The 20,600-nt window shown below is 45.6% G+C and overlaps 1 protein-coding gene across 2 annotated transcripts in view; it reads left to right on the forward strand.

Annotated features, from left to right (window-relative positions):
- The first annotated feature begins 17,587 nt into the window (after positions 1-17,587).
- BRD10 (bromodomain containing 10) overlaps positions 17,588-20,600 on the forward strand; it is a 51,526-nt gene continuing 48,513 nt past the window's right edge. The window contains exon 1 of one of the 2 annotated variants that reach the window (XM_086629482.1): positions 17,588-18,114. In XM_086629482.1, coding sequence (XP_086485608.1) covers positions 17,600-18,114 — 515 coding nt within the window. In that variant the 5' untranslated portion in view covers positions 17,588-17,599. The remainder of the gene's footprint in view (positions 18,115-20,600) is intronic. The other variant, XM_086629481.1, reaches the window with a different exon arrangement.

Here is a 20,600-nt window from a genome sequence, read left to right on the forward strand (position 1 = left end):
AGTGCTATTAGATGGTGTCATGGTTTAATTTCAGCTGGCAACTGTGCACCACACAGCTGCTCACTCACTCCCCGCCACTGGGATGAGGGAGAGAGAATCGGAAGAGCAAAAGTGAGAAAACTTGTGGGTTGAGATAAAGACAGTTCAATAGGTAAAGCAAAAGCCACATGTGCAAGCAAAGCAAAACAAGGAATTCCTTCACCACTTGCCATGGGCAGGCAGCTGTTCAGCCATCTCCAGGAGAGCCGGGCTCCATCGTGCTGAACAGCGACTTGGGACGACAAACACCGTCACTCCCAACGTGGCCCCCCTTTCTTCTTCTTCCCCCAGCTTTATATGCTGAGCATGACGTCATATGGTGTGGAATATCCCATTGGCCAATTTGGGTCAGTTGCTCTGACTGTGCTCCCTCCCAGTTTCTCATGCACCTGCACACTGGCAAAACACAGAAATCTGAGAAGTCCTTGATTTCTTAGCAACAACTATAAACATCAGTGTGTTATCAGCATTCTTCTCATACCAAATCCCATACTACATCCAAAACACAGTGCTACTCTAGCTGCTAAGAAGAAAAACTAACTGTCCCAGCTGAAACCAGGATGGGGCGACCACCTGCTCCACTGGACAGGGAACATGGGGAGGACACTCTTCTGGGCAGCCCCATGCACTTCTCTCACTGGCTGGCCACTGGGAAGCATTTTCTATTCTGTCTCTGTCTCTCTCCCCGTCACCACAGTCTCTCCTTCTCTCTCCTTCCTGGCACCTATGTCTCCCTTTCCCTTTCTGTCACTCTGTCTCTCCTTCTTCCTTTTTATTTTTTTCAAATTTTCCTGACTTCACTACTAGAGTAGACGCATTTCATCAGCAGCAGACCCTGCTAATAACTATTGCTGCAGTTACAATGTAGGTCCAGTCCATCACTGGACATATCTTCAAAGCTATCTTCTAATTCAAATTAGTATCTCATATTAGATTACCTTTAAAGGCAATAGTCTTTAGTAAACAGTCAAATTGAGAAAATGGTCAATAAAATTACTTTAAATTTAGTTTGAGTATAATTAGTAGAATCATAGAATCACAGAACGGTTTGGGTTGGAAGGGACCTCAAAGATCATCTAGTTCCAACCCCCTTGCCATGGGCAGGGACACCCTCCACTACACCAGGTTGCCCAAAGCCTCATCCAACCTGGCCTTGAACACTGCCAGGGATGGGGCAGCCACAACTTCTCTAGGCTAAATTGCTTTTATTGTAAAGGTTTTCAGCCAAAGTTCTTGTAAAACCCTGTTAAAACTTTTCATTATAATTTCTGTGCCAGGTACTGCTTAATTTTTTACTGTTGCAAAGAGAGTGATGAAAACAGCCTAGTACCCAAGCATTATCTACATTAATAAGCCATAGGGTTATGATGACATGGAAAGTACAAGGAAAAACACTGCCTAAAACTCTTTCTTGCTTCTTGGTTTTTTCTTTTTTAGGTAAAAGGATATTGATTTGCAAAAAGTCAGTATTTGCAGCAACGAGATAAAGGAAGAAGTTTCCAGGTACCACATACCATTGTGTGAATAATATTGAGCAAATACCAGTAACGACATTTTATTAGCCAGTTAATTTGCAAACAATTTGCAGGAAACCTAACTCAAAGTGTCTCAAGAGGGAACAAAACTGAAACATAGCCAACGGACTGTGCTGGAAAAAAGACCAGACTGAAAACTCGTTTCTAGCTCTGACTGCAGTGTATTGCTAGATTTACAATGGGGAGAAGCTCAGTCACAAACAGTACTATTCTGAAGAAAGCCTATCCAAAACAATTTTAGTGAAAGTGATTAAAAACATTAAAATCGATGTGAAAGATGGGATTTTCAGATTTTGGAGATGTCAGGTCAAAAATACTCTACTTTTGAGTCCCGAGTTCCTAGTTTAAAATCCAATGACTCATTATTAGAGAATACAGATAATATTTTCATTATAGCAGAACATATATTATTATTTGTATGAGAAGTTCCTCTTTTTCTTCATGTTGAGGTCTTTCTCCCCCAAAGGCATGAAGATACCAAACTGAATTTATTTAGCAGCATACTGAAACAAACTGACACAGCAATCTATCAATGCATTTTTTCTTGGAAACTGTGGAGTTTTTTAATATTCTAGGAACACTTTAACATGAACATGCAACAGACAACTTTATCTTACTTCACATCCTGTTTACATGGTACACCAAAGACATATATATAGGACTAAACTCAGTCTACTCTAGCCTATCTATTGCTCCCAGTACTTCCAAACTGTCCTTAAATAATTCTGTCCTATCGTACAGTGAAGCTTTCTACTACTCAAAACTGCAGGCACTTATTCAATCCTCCATGTGTTTCTGTTTACAACACAAGACTAAGAACTTACTAGTGCCTATGCTGACCTCTGTTGCAAAGTCTACCATTTTTGAGAAGTCTCTGTTCTTAAAAACACACACATACACGAGTAAAAAACAGCACTGTATAAACGGAAGCTACTTCTGCTCCAACTCCATTTTACTATTTTTTAACATTTCTTAAAGTCTAGAGTTCTTGCACTGAATGTTATAGCAGTTGTTTTTCACTCATTATGAGCTAAGTCATTTTTGGTGCTTCCAGGAGTAACAGAAGGGTGACATCTTCTTGAACTTGAGATCACAAAAGATGTGCTGTATTCACTCTCTCGGGGACACACGGATTCACAGAAGGGGTTCAGCAAAAGTGGTCCCCTGCACAGCAGTATGGTGTGATACCCAGTGGTGTTACAAGCCATGGGCTTTCCTTGCACATAGCAGAAAACCTGGAGGCGTGCTTGGACTACAGTAGCTTCTCCTTTTTACGTGCAAAATCGAGTCACATTAACTTTGATTTTAGCCTTTCTGTTCCAACGGAGAGTAGGGTTAACTTCAAAAGAGAGTGGGAGTGTGTCGCGAATGGAATGTTTTACACGACTATGATTTACCAACAATTCAAGATTTATTATGATCTATGAAGCAAATCAAAGGTTAAATTTTAGCAAGACTTGATTAACTAATTTAAAGATTAACAAGACAGTAGGACATGTTATAATTAAAATAGCACCTTAATTACGGATTCAAAATGACAAGATTCACACTAAATTACTACAAGGTATCCTAAATCAAAGTATATACACGTACATACGTATAAAACATAAAACGGGCAAACAGAAATATTTGGATCCAGTGAAATATAGACGTCTACACTCACGAAAGTGAATGTGTACATTCAAACACACAGGTAGGTAGAGAGATGGGTGGAAGAGGCTGGCCTATAGGTAAAACTCCCTCTTGAGTTAGAGTAAATACTCACAAGGCATCACCATTCCTCAACGGGTGATTATTGAGACTCAAGGGTATACTTGCCCTTCCATCAGCTTTGTCAGCAGAAGACCCATGGAGTTGGTATCTGAGAGGTGTCCCAGCTCAGTGGATGCTGGCCGCAGCCCGTTGCAATCCAGGAGAGCTCAAAGGGTGTCTCTTAGAATCCCTATTTATAGGGTAATTGATATCCTATATCCTAATCCTATTTATAGGATAATTGACTTTGTTCAGGCACTTTCCCATTTCGGCCACAGTTCATGTGAGGTAATCTTTGGCAACTTTCAGAGTAGTCTGAAGTCCAGGTGCGAGGGGTTTCAGGTATGTTGCCCAGGCTATAGGAGTGCCAGATGCAGTTAGGGAGTGTCCAACTGTCCCAACTCACTGTACCTGTACCTAGGACAAAAACGTACCGGACTATTTCGACTCATTGCTCCAGTAGATGAGATCAGAAAGTGCCAGATGGTCCCAGCCCACTGCACTTGCAATTGACACAAGAACAACATTGGCTGGTGCTAACATGGCAATGTGGCCTGGGGAGTGGGTTGCATGACCACAGAGTGACACAATATAAAGGGACATTCCACAAGTTTGCATTTTCATATTAAAAGTTACGCAAAGGAAGGCCATGATGTATCTCTAAAAAGAGATAATTTCTCCTTTTCTTTAGTTGCCTTGAATTCAATGGGGGTTTTCAATGAGACACAATCCTCAGTAGGGAAGGATCCAGTCAGAGAACTTTTAAACAAACTGATATAAACAAGTCCTTTGGACTTAACAGAGTGCACCCACAGCGCTGAGGGCACCGGCCAATGTCATTGCGACACCACTCTTGGTTATCTCTGGAAAGTCATGGCAACTGGGAGAGGTTCCTGCGAACTGGAAGAGCAAACGCCACTCCTATCTCCAAGCAGGGTGGGAAGAAAGATCATGGGAAGTACTGACCAGTCAGCTCCACCTTGATACCAGAGGCAAGACAAATAATACTAGAAACCATTTCTACACTATATGAAGGACAACAAGGTGACTGGGAGTGGTCAGCATGGATTCTTGAAGCATAAATCATGCCTGATGTATTTGATAGTGTTCTGCCATGAGATGACTGGCACAGTGGATCACAGCAGAGCAGTGGATGCTGTTCATCTTGACTTTACTGAGATGTTCGACAGTCTTCCATTGCATATCTACTGACAAACGGATGAAATATGGACTAGATAAGTAGTCAGTGAGGTGGGTTTAAGATTGCTGCCAGGCTTAGAGCATTGTAATCAGCGGCATGAAGTCCACCTTGGAGGTCAGTCACCTGTGGTGTACCCCAGGGCTGACACAGGGGCTAATACTGTTTAACATCTTCATTAATGATCTATATGATGAAACAGAGCTCTCCCTCAGGAATTTTGCAAACAACTCAGAATTGGAAGGAGCGGCTACCAGATGCAGCCACTCGAGAGACCTTGACAAACTGGAGAAACAGGCTGACAGGAACTTCATGAAGTTCAACAAAGGGAAATGCAAAGTCCTGCACTTAGGGAGGAATGACACCCCAAACCAGTCCAGCCTGGGGGCTGACTGACTGGAAAGCAGCTTGGTAGAACTGGAGTAGGTTGTCTGGAAAGGTTGTGGAGCCTGCATCCTTGAAGATACTCAAAACTCAACTGAGCAAGGCCCTGAGCAAGCTGTTCCAGTTGCCCCTGCTTTAAGCATGGAAGCATAGAGGCAACAGACCTCCAGAGGCTGTTTCAACCTCAACTATCCTGTGACTTTGTGAAATTAATAGTAAGAAAATTATTATTTATATTAATTCATTCATTTATTTGCTCTGACTTTTCTAAATTTTGTATTTGAAAATAATTGCGTTTTTTCTTTGAACGCAGAGTCAAAACGGATGTACAGAAGAGACAGGGTTGGATAAGACTGAAGACAGTTACATTTTAACCAAATTTTGCTGGTGGATTCCTACAACTTTAGTGAAAACACTCCAGAACGAGCATGAGTATTTGTAGTTTTACAGAAATACTGATCATCCTTTTAATTTATACTTTCCAAGTATTGCCCAGTCTTTCCACTGTTCCTCATTGATAGACTGATACAGCAGGGTACAAGTGTCATGTTGTGTGTGTGTTCAACGTGCAACATGACTAAGCACTGCCACCTCTTCTTTTGTTTGACAACAGCCACCAGGAACAGTGACATACAATGCACACTGTATAAATGCTGATAATGTGAACGCTCTCGGGGGAGTTCTCCTCTGCCCTGCCAGGAGCAGACATTCATACATGGGTGACTGCAGTTTCAGCCCAGGCGTGTGGTACATCTTCTCAGATACTGCAGAACATGGTCTTTACAGTTAATTCTTACAAAGGAAGTGAGTGGGCACTGAATGGAGCAAATGTTTAGTTATCTAAACATGGCCTCTCTGTGTACTTTTAATGTCCGTATCTAGCCTCTCTCAAAATCTCTCTTTGCTATTAAAATTATATCCTTGTATTTTTTGCCACTCTTCAGCAACAGGAAAGGGAAATTACTGCCATTTTTGTAATACCAGAACAATTAAAAACAAGTTTCAGCTTGTAAACAGATACATTAAAGTATAATTGCAAAACCTGCCACATAAATAAATGTTACATCTGCATGAAGCAATTTTGTGGTTCTCTTTCTTGTACCGCGCAATTACAGAGAGAAATGCAAAAATGCACGGTATTGCAGATTACTAAGTTTCTATCACTCTGATTTTCTAGGGAACTGAGACTTATACAGTTCTGCTGTCTGACTGCCTGTCCTCTCCAATAACTTTCGAACCTGCTGGATAATTTTGACCAAGATTGGCAAGGGCATGGAAGGAGGAAGCTTAGCCGAAAAAATACACATTTCAAGTTTTTGAAACATCAGCAGCTGAATAGCAGACAGACTGACATGCATTGCTGAATGAAAAACTTCAGCCTGATCTCAACATTTATCCTTTCTGTTTAGCTGAGGACCTTGTTATCAGCATGTAGACACGGGCTGTCCAGCTGGCCGGTTGTGTCCTGATTTCAGCTGGGATAGAGTTAATTTTCTTCTTAGTATTTAGAATATTGCTGGTTTTGGGTTGTCGTGGGTCAGGCCGCTCCGGCAACCAAACCCTGCACAGTCGCTCACTCACCCCCCCCCACCCCCAGGGATGAGGGAGAGAATCAAAGGAGAAAAAGAAAAGAGACCCGAGGGTTGAGATAAGAACAACTTACTCCGGCCGCTGCCAATGTCTCTATGTGCGGATATGTACAGGGGTAAATAGATACCAACGGGTGATGTACGGTGCGATTGCTCACCACCTCTGACCGAGGCCCGTCTCGTCCCGAAGCTGCAATCCCGAAACAGACACATCCCGATATCGCAATCCCGGGTGAACGGGAGGCCCGAAATGGAGAGCGGGACAGAGAGAGCACTCAGAGTCTGAGAGGGAGAGTCCCGGAAGGGCAAAGGCCCTTCTGTCCGGCTGGCCCTCACTTCTGTACTGGGCATGACGCTGCGTGATATGGAATGCTGATTGGCCAGTTTGGCCTCAATCCTGAGTCCAAGTCATGGACCCCCCGTCCCGGCCATGCTCCCCCCTGTCCTGTTGTGCTCCTGCACACTGGCAAGAACCCAGCAGCTAGAAAGTCCTTGAGACCCCAGTGCCAACTGCAAACATCAGCTTGCTATCAGCATCCTTCTCCTAACGAGTCCCAGACTCAAACCAAACCACGGAGCTCTTCTGGCTGCTAAAAAGAAGAGCTAACTCTGTCCCAGCTAAACCAGGACATGGATGTAGTATGGGATTTGGTATGAGAAGAATGCTGATAACACACTGATGTTTATAGTTGTTGCTAAGAAATCAAGGACTTCTCAGATTTCTGTGTTTTGCCAGTGTGCAGGTGCACGAGAAACTGGGAGGGAGCACAGTCAGAGCAACTGACCCAAATTGGCCAATGGGATATTCCACACCATATGACGTCATGCTCAGCATATAAAGCTGGGGGAAGAAGAAGAAAGGGGGGCCACGTTGGGAGTGACGGTGTTTGTCGTCCCAAGTCGCTGTTCAGCACGATGGAGCCTGGCTCTCCTGGAGATGGCTGAACAGCTGCCTGCCCATGGCAAGTGGTGAAGGAATTCCTTGTTTTGCTTTGCTTGCACATGTGGCTTTTGCTTTACCTATTGAACTGTCTTTATCTCAACCCATGAGTTTTCTCACTTTTGCTCTTCTGATTCTCTCCCCCGTCCCACCAGCAGGAAGTGAGCGAGCAGCTGGGTGGATCTTAGTTGCTGGTTGGGGTTAAACCACAACAGAGTGCAGCAGAGTAAACAACAATCCACAGTGGACCTGAACACTGGAGTTTATTTCAGAACCAAAGAGATTAGGGCTTTTATCCTTCTTGACTATCTGGCACAACCACTCACTTGCGTCACAGTTCTCGGTCTCAACTTGTCTTCTTCACAGGAAGGTCCCTGCTGGTCTGGGATAGTTGGGCAGAAAATCATGTTGGTTCCTGCTGTGCCACCTCCTGCAGCCTCCGGTTTCAGGCATTACCTTCCAAGGCCCCCAGGCATCCCGCAGCATTCATCTCCACACAGGTCTCAGATCTCCAGGATCATCCTCACTTCCAGGATCTTTCCTCCAATCAGGATTTCACCTTCCTCTTTTTGGGGCTCTTCTCACTTTCTGAGACCCCGCTATTCAGACACATCTCTTTTTGGAGCCAGGTCCTCTTTCCAGGGCCCAAAGACCTCAGTTTTCTAAACCCAGATAGTGTATGTGCAGAAGCACAACGCATGACCTGTCTCCTAACTGAAGGTTTTGTCTCTTTATTTATCAGAGGGTTCAGGACACGTCACTTTTATTTTGTCCAGATACTACCAAAACTTACAGCCAGCTTGTGTCAATTGTAGCTAGCTGGTAGCATGCTGTGCTTCAGAGTTTCAAAGACTGATTTCATATATTCATCACCATCTCAGTATGCAGACTCCATCTGCCACCTTTCAGCACTCACAGCTTAAGTGATGTTGTCATCTGTGGCACCAGTGAGCACGTATGTAGCTGCACCAGTCACAGCACTGGGCTGTGACACTCTTGCCTCGCTGTTGGTGGGAGGGAATGAGGGAAGGTTTAAGGAAGTGAAGACACTGCAGCAGAGTAACCTCATATCAGTACACATCACTTCACAAGGAACCAGCTGAGATTAGTTTTACTGTTCAGAAGTCAACGTCAGAGCTACACGTCTGTTCTGCCTGTCACATATTTAAGTGACAAAAAGCAATTTTGGTGCAATGTTATGGAGAAAAAGTAGCTGGCACTAGGAAAATTACTTAGAAAATATAGAAATGGGAAATAATACAAAATTTTAAACTTTTAGAATAGAATAAAGATGGCAAGTTCCATCACATTGCTCTTCAGGAGGAGCCTGGTTTAGCAGTCTAATCAGAAGAAACTAGGTTATGCAGTGGCCTTCAAAGGCAATCTGGAATCACAAAAAAACACTTGAATTTGTTCAATTGATTTATTCTTTCTCTAGTTCTAAAAAGACATCATAAGAGAATTTTGAACTATATCATATTAGTAAAAACTAAATATTATTCATAGTCTTTGTCACGACAAGGCACAATGTTGGGTCAATTGAGGGCAGAGAGGGGAACTAACTTGGCGGCTTTACAATTTGACCAGTCTGTCAGGCTCACGCTGACAGCGTCACCGGGATAAATCCCTCTGGACAGCCCGTGAGGTCAGAGGGCAGTCACCTAACCTTTTCAGGGACCCTCACGGGCAGTGACACTGGGACAAATCCCTTATATCTCCTGTATCAATTATCAGAGTTTCCAGAAACTCTTATTGATAGATAAACTAATTTTGGTTTATATGTGTCACAGCACACAGGCTCAAGGATAGCCGGTGGTAAGACACCAACTGTGCAAACAGATCTGGAACGATGTACAAACAGAACTGATCCGTGATAATCCTAACTAGCTGCAAGGTGGTAGCAACTAAGCGCGCGTAACACAGAGCTCTTACCCAACAGGTGTACCCATGGGGGTGAGAAGAGAGGCCCAGCCCGTCGACTGGTCTCAGACATTCCCACGGAGGTCTTCCCCAGCATCCTCTTCTCTTAAGCCATTTTTATACCTTTTTTCAACTTTCAGGTGGAGCTTGAGGGACTCCAGTCATACATACCTTTGTTAGGATTGGTGTAAATTTTCCTCGCTTTGGTTTAAAGGCATAGACTAGAGGAATTTCAGAGTGCCTGCTCAGTGAGGGGTGGTCACAGCCCGGAGGTGGGTAGCTTTTGAGGTGGAGGTGTGTTTTGGTATGATAATGACATTATAATGAACAAAGTTCAGCTACAAGACACAATTTCACCATCATTGCTGAGGCAGCAGTTGCGATTCATCTTCCTTGATGGTAACCATGCGGTTATCTTTACCCGATGTTCTTCAACCCTGACAACAGGGATGAGTCATGGTACCTCCATACCACTCTACTTCCCATTTCAAGGAAATTGTACATTCCATTCGGCCAGATGAAGGCCTTGTCCATTCCAATCGCATTCCGTTCCTGGGAGCAGCAACTGTGTCTCACCTCAAAGCTGCTCTCATACTACAGCTTAAGTTAAGATGTAAGCTGAACTTTGGGGGACAATGTTCTCCCATTCCCCCCAACTTCTCTTATTTTTCCACAGTCTTCACAAGAGAATGGGTTTTTTATGCACTCCAATACATTGTAAAATTTTACTTCTGCTTTACTTTAATGCTGAGAATGACTTATTTTGGGGAGAATTGTAGTTTTTTAGAATTATTTGGGTACAAAACAACTTACAGCTTTGAGAACTCAATAAAGAGGGAATGTCTCTAAAGCATAAAATTCAAGGATGCTTTCTCTGTTTTCTGTCAGCTTGTATAACTAATCAGCAATGAGGATAGCATCAGCAACAAAAAGTAGTACTGTATCCCTAAATGGGAGGAAGATCTAAGTAATGGTGGTGAGACGTGTTAGAACATGAAAAAGATCAGCAGAATAATTCATCTGGAACATTTCAAAGATTGATTATTTTATTCACAGGCCAGAGACTCTGTTCCTCAAGAATTTTTGTGCAGCTGATAAAAAGGATACTTCAGGTGACACGTGGTTATCTGGGCACATAGTTCAACCATTTCTGCTGGCAGTGCTAATTCAGTCACCTCACAGAAGACCTCCAAGCTTTGATGACAAGCTTTTTAGCAGGGCTTGTTGTGATAGGACAAGAGGTAATCGTTTTAAACTAAAGGAGGGTAGATTTAGACTAGACATATGGAAGAAAGTTTTTACAATGAGTGTGGTGGAACACTGGAACTGGTTGCCCAGAGAGGCGGTAGTTGCCTCATCCCTGGAAACACTCAAGGTCAGGTTGGATGGGGCTGTGAGCAACCTGATCTAGTGGAAGATGTCTCTGCTCCATGCAAGTGTGTTGGACTAGATGACCTTCAAAGGTCCCTTCCAACCCAAACTAATCTGTGATTCTACGATTCTCTGACCCTTAACGTGGGCTGTCTTGTATGTCACTGCGGGGATCATCAGTAGCAGAAAATTGAATTTTGGATCTCTGGGTTTCATGGACTAAAAGAACCAGAATGAAGGCAATAGTAAGTTGATCAGTCACTATGATACTGCCAGGAAAAGAAGAAAATGATACACTAAGTGGATGTGTGTTATATAAAGAACAGACATTTCCTGATATGTGAAGTATAACCTAAAGTTGAAGACGGAAGATACTTTTTGATCCCCCTTTACTGTTCCAGAAGCAAACAAATAACATTATTTCAAGGTTCAGGAAGACCAGGGCTTCAGAGTAAGAAACAGACAATTTCACTCTTCTTCCTAAACACCATTTCTGTACTGCTGCTGCAGAGATCATCCTTCTTTCTTCATCCCACACCCTGAAACAGGCAGCTTCTGACCTGCTAGGACACAACCTTCCAGTGTCCTAATACTCATATTCTAGTTCTGCCAGCCTAAGTGATTCTTCAAGGGTAGTGTAATGGTGACATCTTCCTTTACAAAAATGCTGTAGTCCTCTTGAAAAGGTTAGGATAGACAACAACTTGAGCTAGAGGGCCTTTGGATTTAAGAGGTTTAGCGTCGTTTTTGTAAAATATTTAATACATTTTCTGAGAACTATGTATAAACCTGTGAGAATGCATGTATAATCTGTTGTTAAACACAGACAATGGCAGCAAGTAACTCAGGGAGTTAAAACTTTTGTTTTCTGTCTAGTAGTTCATCTTTATATAATATTTATAGCCATTACCTGTTCTTCTGTGATCTAATAAAATTGATTTCACTTTGAGAGAAAATGTAAAGGCAAAGTATCAGGTTAGGGCACACAATCAAAACTTTACAACAAGAGACAAGTTACAGGAAGAAAACCCATTGTCAATAGGTGTCTGTAGAAATTGTGGATGCTTTCACGGTCAGCCTAAAACACTCCCTTAACTTTAGATCCCTGAATTTGACTTCCATGACCTGCTTAGGTTCCTTCACCAACAGTCATATCAGGGGTAGAGGATACTGGTCATGTCTGACAGTTGTGTTTATTCCTTTAAAAGATCATCCTGCCCTTTGTGAACTGTACATAGACGATTATGCTTTCCCAAGCATATCTCACATTTCTCTCTCACGGTACACCTTTATCCACTTGACACTTGAACTTCTCCTTAACTGACTCAGACACCGTGGATAACACAATAATTGCAAAATTTCTTGCCATCTTTGTGATAACATGAAGGCAGAGCAGCTCATTTAGTGTACCATTCTGTCTTAGACAAGATCATGCAGATCCACGTTTGCAATTATTTTTTATGGTTAAAATAGACGTAAATCTACATCATGACATTTTACAAAACCTGTATATTGAATTCAGATATATGGAGATAAACTAGAATAATCTTATTGAAGTGTTAAATTTATCAGCTCTGTTTATTCTGAACAATATTTTTTCTGATATGTGGGCCATAGCTCCTATTATTAGTACTGAATGTGGCAAAACATAACACCATTTTTTCACTGTTACACACTTTCTGAAGTGTGTTTGCTTTCGCTCCAGCAGTTACACCCTGGTTACACTGAAATGGAGTACCACCTCTAACTTAAAGCAGGAATGGGGTATGGTTTTTATTCAACAGTGCACTCATGTGGCAAGACTTAGAAAGTACATAGATAGTATATTACGGGATTGCTTAAACGTAATGTATTTTTTCTTTGCAGAAGCCAAAATAGCATATTAAAGTTGTTGTAGATAGACACAGTGATCTGTTCTCCAGTATAATCCATTTCTGATACTTTATTATTTTATTTCTTTTATCTTATTTTGATTGCATACTTAGAAAAAATAGCCTCTTTCAAATACTTTGGTGATACAAGTCACAGCTCCCAGTAAAGGATATTATCTTGTTTTGTTATATGTGGTCCCATTATTCAATGTGAATTTAATTTCAGAGTGTAATCTTGATATCTGTATTTCTTTCATCGCCATAGACTAAAAGATCTGTTTTCTAAGGAAAACCTGAATATAGCTGAGATGTTATCACACTGAAATCTATCTACATCAATTTTTGTGGCTTCTCAGGTACTAGCCTATGAATTGTATGCAGAATTCTGATTACAAGTTTTCATAGCCTCGAGGCAAGGCTAGACATATAGCTAGAAGTAACTACTTTTATTAAGCTACCTCATATTGTTGAAGAAAGTACAAATGAGCTTCCACGCAAACAAGCCCTTAAAAAAAAAAAAAAAAGAATTGAAAGCTAAACATGCATTGAAAATAACTGCCCTTATTTACTCAGATATGCAGCATACGATACAACCATCCATGTTATCTCAGTCCTGGTTCACAGGGGAGACCTACAAAACAAGGACAAGCGTTGAATACATTTCTAATTTTTTTGAATACAAAAATAGCTGAAAACAGATACTGACTGTAGTTCATCATAGTCTCTCTCCTCCTCACAAAGCTGCATATTCCGGAGACTATAAATTATTTTCTTTCATTAAGAAGACAGTCCCCTCAAAAAATCTTAATAGGCACCTGTACACTGAGAGATTTTGGGCAGCTGGAGAGATGATAACTGATTAGCTAACACAAGTCCATTCAACTTTACTGTTGCCATTTCTAGTCTTTGTGAAGTTGTATTTCAGGGAGAAAGAAGCCTTTTGGAGCACGTCGCCCATCATCTGGGCAATCACGGCAGGTGTAGATTGGTATAACGAGTCAGGGAGCAGAAGGTTAGCCAGGAGCAGAGACACAGCCAGGCACGCAGGGCAGAGCCCTCCCTAACGAGAGCCGCAGTACCTCGGTACCCAACCAAGGAGGACAGGATTTGTAATTCCCTCTCTCCTCCAATGTTACGTGTTTGATCGATTCGACACTGTTGGATTGCTTACAGTCTTGCTAAGCTTTCTTTCGCTCTGCCATTTCCCATGGCTAACAGATTTCTTGCAAAGTGTCTGGCCACCAGCAGGTCCCACAGCAGGGAGGCTGGAAGCAACACACGCCTCAACAGTGCTGTGTGCTGGTTTTGGCTGGGACGGAGTTAATTTTCTTTACAGTACCTAGTAGGGGGGCTATGTTTTGGATTTGTGCTGGACAAGTGTTGACAACATAGGGATGTTTCCATTACTGCTGAGCGGTGCTTACAGAGTGCCAAGGCCCTTTCTGCTTCTCACCCCACCCCACCAGCGAGGAGGCTGGGGGTGCACAAGACGTTGGGACAGCTGACCCCAACTCACCAGAGGGATATTCCCTACTGTATGATGTCATGCTCAGCATCTACAGCTGGGGGAAGAAGAAGGAAGGGGGGAACACTCACAGTGGTGGCGTTGTGTCTTCCCAAGTCACTGTTACACGTGATGGAGCCCAGCTTTCCTGGAGACAGCTGAACACCTGCCTGCCCGTGGGAAGCAGTGAATGGATTCCCTGTTTTGCTTCGCTTGTGTGAGCAGCTTTTGCTTTACCTATGAAACTGTCTTTATCTCGACCCACGAGTTTTCTCACTATTACTCTTCTGATTCTCTCTCCCATCCCCCTGGCATGGAGTGAGCAAGCGGCTGCATGGGGCTGAGTTGCCACCTGGGCTAAGCCATGACAGGCTGGAACACAAGAGAAGGACATCCACAGCCCTGAAGAAAGAAAAGCCTCATTTTGAAGATTACTGGAGAGCTGATCCTTGTTAATCCAAGGCAGGCCTGACCTCAAGACTTGTGAAGATCTGTGAAAGGACATGTTGTTACGCCAGGGATTGAAGGGAGGAGGGAAGCTGCTGCTCGAGTGTCTTGTGGGAAGAGGCTCAAGAGTCCTGCTTGGACAAATTTTCCCACCTGATTGACCCAGCAGAACCAGAAAGCGAGTGTTGCTGGCTGAACATCCAAAAGCCACAAAGCTGCTCAAAGAGCTGCCAGTCTAATCTACTTTTGTTTAATTTGTAGTAGAAATTCCCACTGTAACTTGGCTAGCTGCTTTCCATTATCTTCCATTACGCTTTTACTATAGTTGATTTAAGCTCCACATCTGTTGCAGGAAGTCCTCCACCACTTTGGTCCCCCTGACGACAACCCTCCACCTTCAGCTTGGGGTGGGAATTCGATAAACTGAACACTCTTCCTGAGGTAACTTATCAAAGAAAACACAAGAGAGCATTCCCTCTGTTTTGCCCCAGGACACGCTGGTCCATTATGGTCCCAGTAAGAAAAGCATTCAGACTCTGCAAAGTGTCATTTCAAACGCAATTTATTAGAGTTAACACAGTGAAGAAATTGTGAACTGCTATCTTACCGCTTTTCAGATGCTGCGAACCATGAGTAGTGCAGCATCAAATGGGTCTCTGATCAGGGCACACCGTCAAGACCCTGTCTGTGGAAGGGCTACCCCATCGTGGTCATTCAAGCTATTAGAGGATTCTCCTACAAGAAAACAACTCTACTCATTTCTACTGACAAACAGACAGGATATTCACATGATAACTTCTTGCTGTGCTTCAAGACGGAGGCTGGGCTGCAGAGGTGGTGTTATCACCAGCACAACACGGGAGCTGCCCACCAGCTCCTCTAACAGTGAGCTGCCCGAGTTTATCCTGAGAGCATGGGATGTGCACGGCACAACGCGGGCCTGAAGGTCACGCTGCACATGGCTACACTCAGGTTAGCTGTTGCATGGATCACTAAGGTCTCAACACACAATGGTCCTCCAGGCAGGATCGCCTCCCTCAATGTGGAGGCACACTGCAGCCTCTGCCCCAGTACCAGGCCCTGCACACCAAGGTGTCTAACCTTATTTCTTTGGAGTCTACCATTCAGAGGAGGTTTTGGAGCACAAAACCAGGTAGCTGTAATATCAGTAAGTGATCAAGCGAGGAGGCAGGACCTCGGGGATCAACCTTTGTCCATATGCCGTACCAGGGCTTTATAGACGGGTTGGAAAACAGGGCTAGAGGGGCTTTTGCCATCCTTGTGGGTCCCAAGCTTCTGTCCCTTAGGCACAGCCTGCAGAGGAAGCATAGCACCATGAGTGGGGTGCCACACCTGCAGCTTCTGCTCAGGCTCGTTCCACAAAAACAACTTGAGAGAAGCATTTACGAAAGCTGGCTGTGACCAAACAGGGATGAAGGGGATGCAAATGTCCTGGTGTCCTTAGAATGAGAAGATACAGTAACTACAGTGGAGTGGTTCTACCCTTCTCTATGTTGCAGTCTGATTTATTCCCATCAGGATGGTGTCGTGAGGAAGGAGTGATCTCTGCAGAAGTTACCGTGCAGAACAGAATCACAGAATGTTAGGGATTGGAAGGGACCTCAAAGGATTATCTAGTCCAATCCCCCAACAGACAGCAATGTCCGGCAGAAACAGGTCTTGATCAAAGAAAGCTTGATTTCCCCCCACTTTACAAAAATTGTCTCTCTTTTAGCAAGGTACCCTAAGCTTCCCAGGTACTTACGTATGTTGGAGGGGATATGCTGGAAACCGTGCACACCAGCACTCGTCTCCCAGGTGCCCAATACTGAGGAGTCACCTGGAGCCTGGGCAACGTCCCTCAGCATGTCCTCACGGCGGTGAGCAGGCCTGGGGAGCGCTGAAGGGACCGCCAGTGCCCCTGCAGGACGGCTCGGCGCGGCTTCCAGCAGCTCCCACTCACAGAGCCCCGACTCCTCCGGCCAGAACGAAAAGCTTCGCCAAACGGCTTCGCTTTGCCCGCCGAGTGCCTTTAATGGCACACCCTCGCCACCCGGGAAACCCGCCACCGGGGCGTCCCGAGGGGAGAGAAACCCCTGACCCGCCGTACACCAGCAAAGCTCCGCTCACGCTCTGGCGAGACTGGTCGTCACTGGGACGCGCCTGTATCACCACGGGCCGGCTGAAAACGGCGCGAAGGGCCGGGGGCACCACCCGCCCTGAGGGCAGCACGGCGCCCGCCCCCCCGCGCCTGCGCACTAACGGCCGCGCCCCACTCCGAGCCAGGCGCGCTCTGATGACGCCACCTCACCTGGCGGCCGCCGGACCCGGCGCGCCGCCGCCGCCGCTCGCGCGCATGCGCGCTAGGTGAGGCGCCGCGTCCCTCTCGCTCCTCTCCCGGGCCGCCGGGGGCCGCGCCCCCTCCCCGCCCCCCCCGCCCCGTCCCGTCCCGTCCCGCGCGCGCCGACCGTTACCCGGCGCCGCCGCCACCGGGCCGGCCCCGCCGCGCTGTGAGGCGAGGAGGGCGAGCGGTCGCCGCGCAGACACGGGCCGGCCCCGCGAGGGAGCGGCACCCGCCGCCCGCCCTCTTCGCCCTCCTGCAGGAGGGGGCCGCGGGCGAGCGGGGAGGGGGGAGGCCCTGACCGGCACGGGCCACGGGAGGGGGGCGAGGCCGGCGGGAGGAGGCATGTCCCGGTGCCCGCGGCCGGGGCCGGCCCCTGAGGGCGAGGGCGCGGTCCCCGGGCGGGCGGGGCCGAACGCGGGCCCGGGCGCGCCGCCCGGAGGCCGGGGAGGCCGGCGCCGGGGAGAGGCGGGCCGAGCTGCCGGCCGGCCGCGGCCGCCTCCTCGGCAGCGGGGCCTCCCCCCGCGGCTGGGGGCAGGGCTGGGGCCGCGGCGGGGGACTGAGTCGTGTCTCTGTGCGTAGGTGAGCCCGATGTGGATCCGCCGGCCGGCCGAGAGCGGCGGTCCCTAGCTGATGCCGAAGAGCCGGCCCGGGGCCGGCGGCGCCGCTGGAGCCGGCGAGGCCCTGTGCGTGCGCGGGCTGGGAGACATGGACTCGGCAGAGCCCGCGGGCGCCGCGGGCGGAGACCTTCCGGCGGATCGACCCGCAGCCAGCCGTGTTCGGTGCGAGGAGGAGGAGCCGGGCAAGGAGGGAGATGATGCGGGAGGGGAAAGCGTCGGCTGCTCCTGGGAGCAGAGGCTGAATCCCGAGCTGCAGCAGGGATACCGCATCTTGCGCGAGTTCCTCCTGGAGAAGTACCGACCTCTGACAGCACCGTTTCTACAGCCCCTCACGGATCAGGCATCCGTCAGGGAGGAAGGACCTGACTCCCTCTCGGACCATAACAGCAATCACTCCTTTCAGCAGTCGCCAGCTGGAATGTGGCTGTTGAAGATGGAAGAGAAGTTTTCCAGTGGGCAGTATGCAGGGATAGCAGATTTCGTGGGTGACTTCCGGCAGATGCTGGAGACATGCTACCGACTGCATGGTGTAGACCACTGGCTCTCCAAACAGGCGCAGAAGCTGGAGATGATGCTGGAACAGAAGCTGGCGCTGCTGTCCCGGTAGGTGTAGAAAACCCTATAGGGGCCCTGCCAGATGCCATTTACATAAAGTAGAACAGAAAGGCATGCTTCTTTCTGTAAAAAAAAAAAAAAACATTTGAATGGGTTTTTAAAAAACCACACTCAACCACTTAAACTCTAAATAATTCCACAGAGAGGAACGTTTCCGACTGGGAGCTGTTCAAATCTTAATTCAAAATGCTTTTGAGATTCCAGACCCAAAAATACCAAAATGCAAAACAGGGCACAACATTTCCTGGCTCAGATTTTCCTTCTGAAAGAAGCCTTTTATGAACATGGAGGCACACTTGTTTAGACAAGATGTCAAATGCTCCTTTGTTTTATCCTGTCAAAAGCAAGTGAAAATACCCAAATTCTGTATGCACAACTTGCTCTTTAGAGTTGTGGTTTTACAGTCTGTGAAATTTTTGGTGCCTTTAAAATTTTAAAGTAGGAATAATTTCTTGAGCCACAGTACCCGTTTTGAAATGGCCAATTTAATGTTGGAATACTTTTTAACAATCAGAAAATGAAAGGTAACACTGGGCATATTACAGTCTTCAGTGGCAAAATGGAAATTGTGGTATGTTTAAATACAAGTCCCCGGCGGAAACTTACCAGCGAAAGCAGCTGAAGCGTAGAAATCTGTCGAGCTGTATAGTAGAAAGCCCAGTTTAAATCACGACCGAAATGCATGCTTTCTCATGAGTTTGACAAAGGCTTAGTCATATTCAGAAAACCGTGGAGGCTTCTTACAACCGAAAGGTCCACCAGTCTTCTGAGGAACATACTGTTTTGCATGTAAAAACCAAGCAGATTTTTTGTTGAAAGGTGAAGAAGGAACAGTGTTAGGAAGTACGTAAATCTGTGCGTGTCCATCAGCCTCAGACTTGCTAGTGACACAGAGCATTGGCTGCCAGCTGGTCAGAAGAACCTTGCTGGTGCAGTGCGACCCCTTGGTGTGGTGCAGAATTCATCTGAATGAGCCAGAAAGAATGTGTTCTGTGTTGGAGTAGCAACACTGTATTTGAAACTGGTTGTGTGTAATCGCAGTTTCAGGGCAGGCTGGGAGCAGAAGGGAAGGAGCTGAACCTAGTGGAACATCAATGTTGGTAATTTGCTTGAGTAAAACTTGATTTAAAAAAAAAAAAAAATCAGAATTCCTGGCTTAAAAGAGTTACTGCTGGCAAGTAAACAGTAACCAAATGCTGCTTGTAAGATTTGTGCCAGGTTCATTTCTGTGTGTTCTGTGACTGTAGCAGCAGCTCAGCTGTGGTGATCTGAAGGGCGTTTTGTCGAAGGCTCTTTGTTGATACAACTGCTTATGGATTCAATAGGACCTGCAAGTGCTCGATGCCTTTTTATGAGGAACCCCATTACAAAGTGCAGTAAATTTATGTACTGTGTCATCACATAGCAGTATCTGTATTGACTAAAGAAATTCAATTGCTGTTGTCGTTCTTTCACAAATGCACAGTCTTTGTTCAAATAAATATGAAGAAATATTAAACTGGCTAAAAATTATCCTACCTCAGTATATAGTGGATTTCTCTTATACAAACTCTTCCAAAATTTGTCCAGATTTTTTCAATACGTCTACGTACGGTAGCTTGGTAAAATATTCTAAGGACTGTATGTGGAAAGGATTACGGAACCTGGAAATCTCAAAGTGCTTTTACAATTTTTGATCAGACAGATTTGCTTTAAGCGTTTAACAGAACTGATTTTATTAGTGTCCTGGTTTCAGCGGGCTTTGAGTTAGTTGGCTTTTTAGTAACTACAGTAGTGCTGTGTTTTGGATTTAGTGTGGGATTTGGTATGGGAAGCATGTCGATAACATACCGATGCTTATAGTTGGTGCTGAGACGTCAAGGGGTTCTGCAGCTTCCCACGCCTCGCCAGTGTGCAGGTGCACCAGAAGCTGGGAGGGAGCACAGCTGGAGCGAAGGGCTCGCAACTCCTGGTGTAGGATTTGAGTTTTGCTTTACGATTGAGGCCCAAAGTGGCCAGTGGAGTGTTCCATATCGTGCAGCCTCATGCTCAGTGTATAGGTGAGGGTTGGCCAGGAAGCTCTCTCTTGTTCTCTGTCTTCTGGGATTGCAGTTTCAGGATCTCTCTTTGAGATCGCTAGCTGGGGACAGGATGGGCCTTGAGCAGCAGGTGGTGAAAAATTGCACTGTGCATCACTCATGTGTACATATATGGGGTATCATATATTATTATTATAATTATTAATTTTAATTTTATTTTATTTCAATTATTAAGTTGTTCTTCTCTCAACCCATGAGTCTCCTTCCCTTTTCCCCTTAGATTCTCTCCCCTGTTCCCTTGAGGTGGGGGAGGGTGAGTGAGCGGCTGTGTGGTGTTCAGTTGTCGACCAGGTTAGTAAAATGAAATTCAGGAACTACTTCTGGGAATAATCATTCTTGCTTCGTTACGGAGCAGTATTTAGCTCAATGACCCCCATCCAGTGATTCAAGGGAATG

Source organism: Tauraco erythrolophus, chromosome Z, assembly GCF_009769465.1.
Source record: "Tauraco erythrolophus isolate bTauEry1 chromosome Z, bTauEry1.pri, whole genome shotgun sequence".
Lineage (NCBI taxonomy): Eukaryota > Metazoa > Chordata > Aves > Musophagiformes > Musophagidae > Tauraco > Tauraco erythrolophus.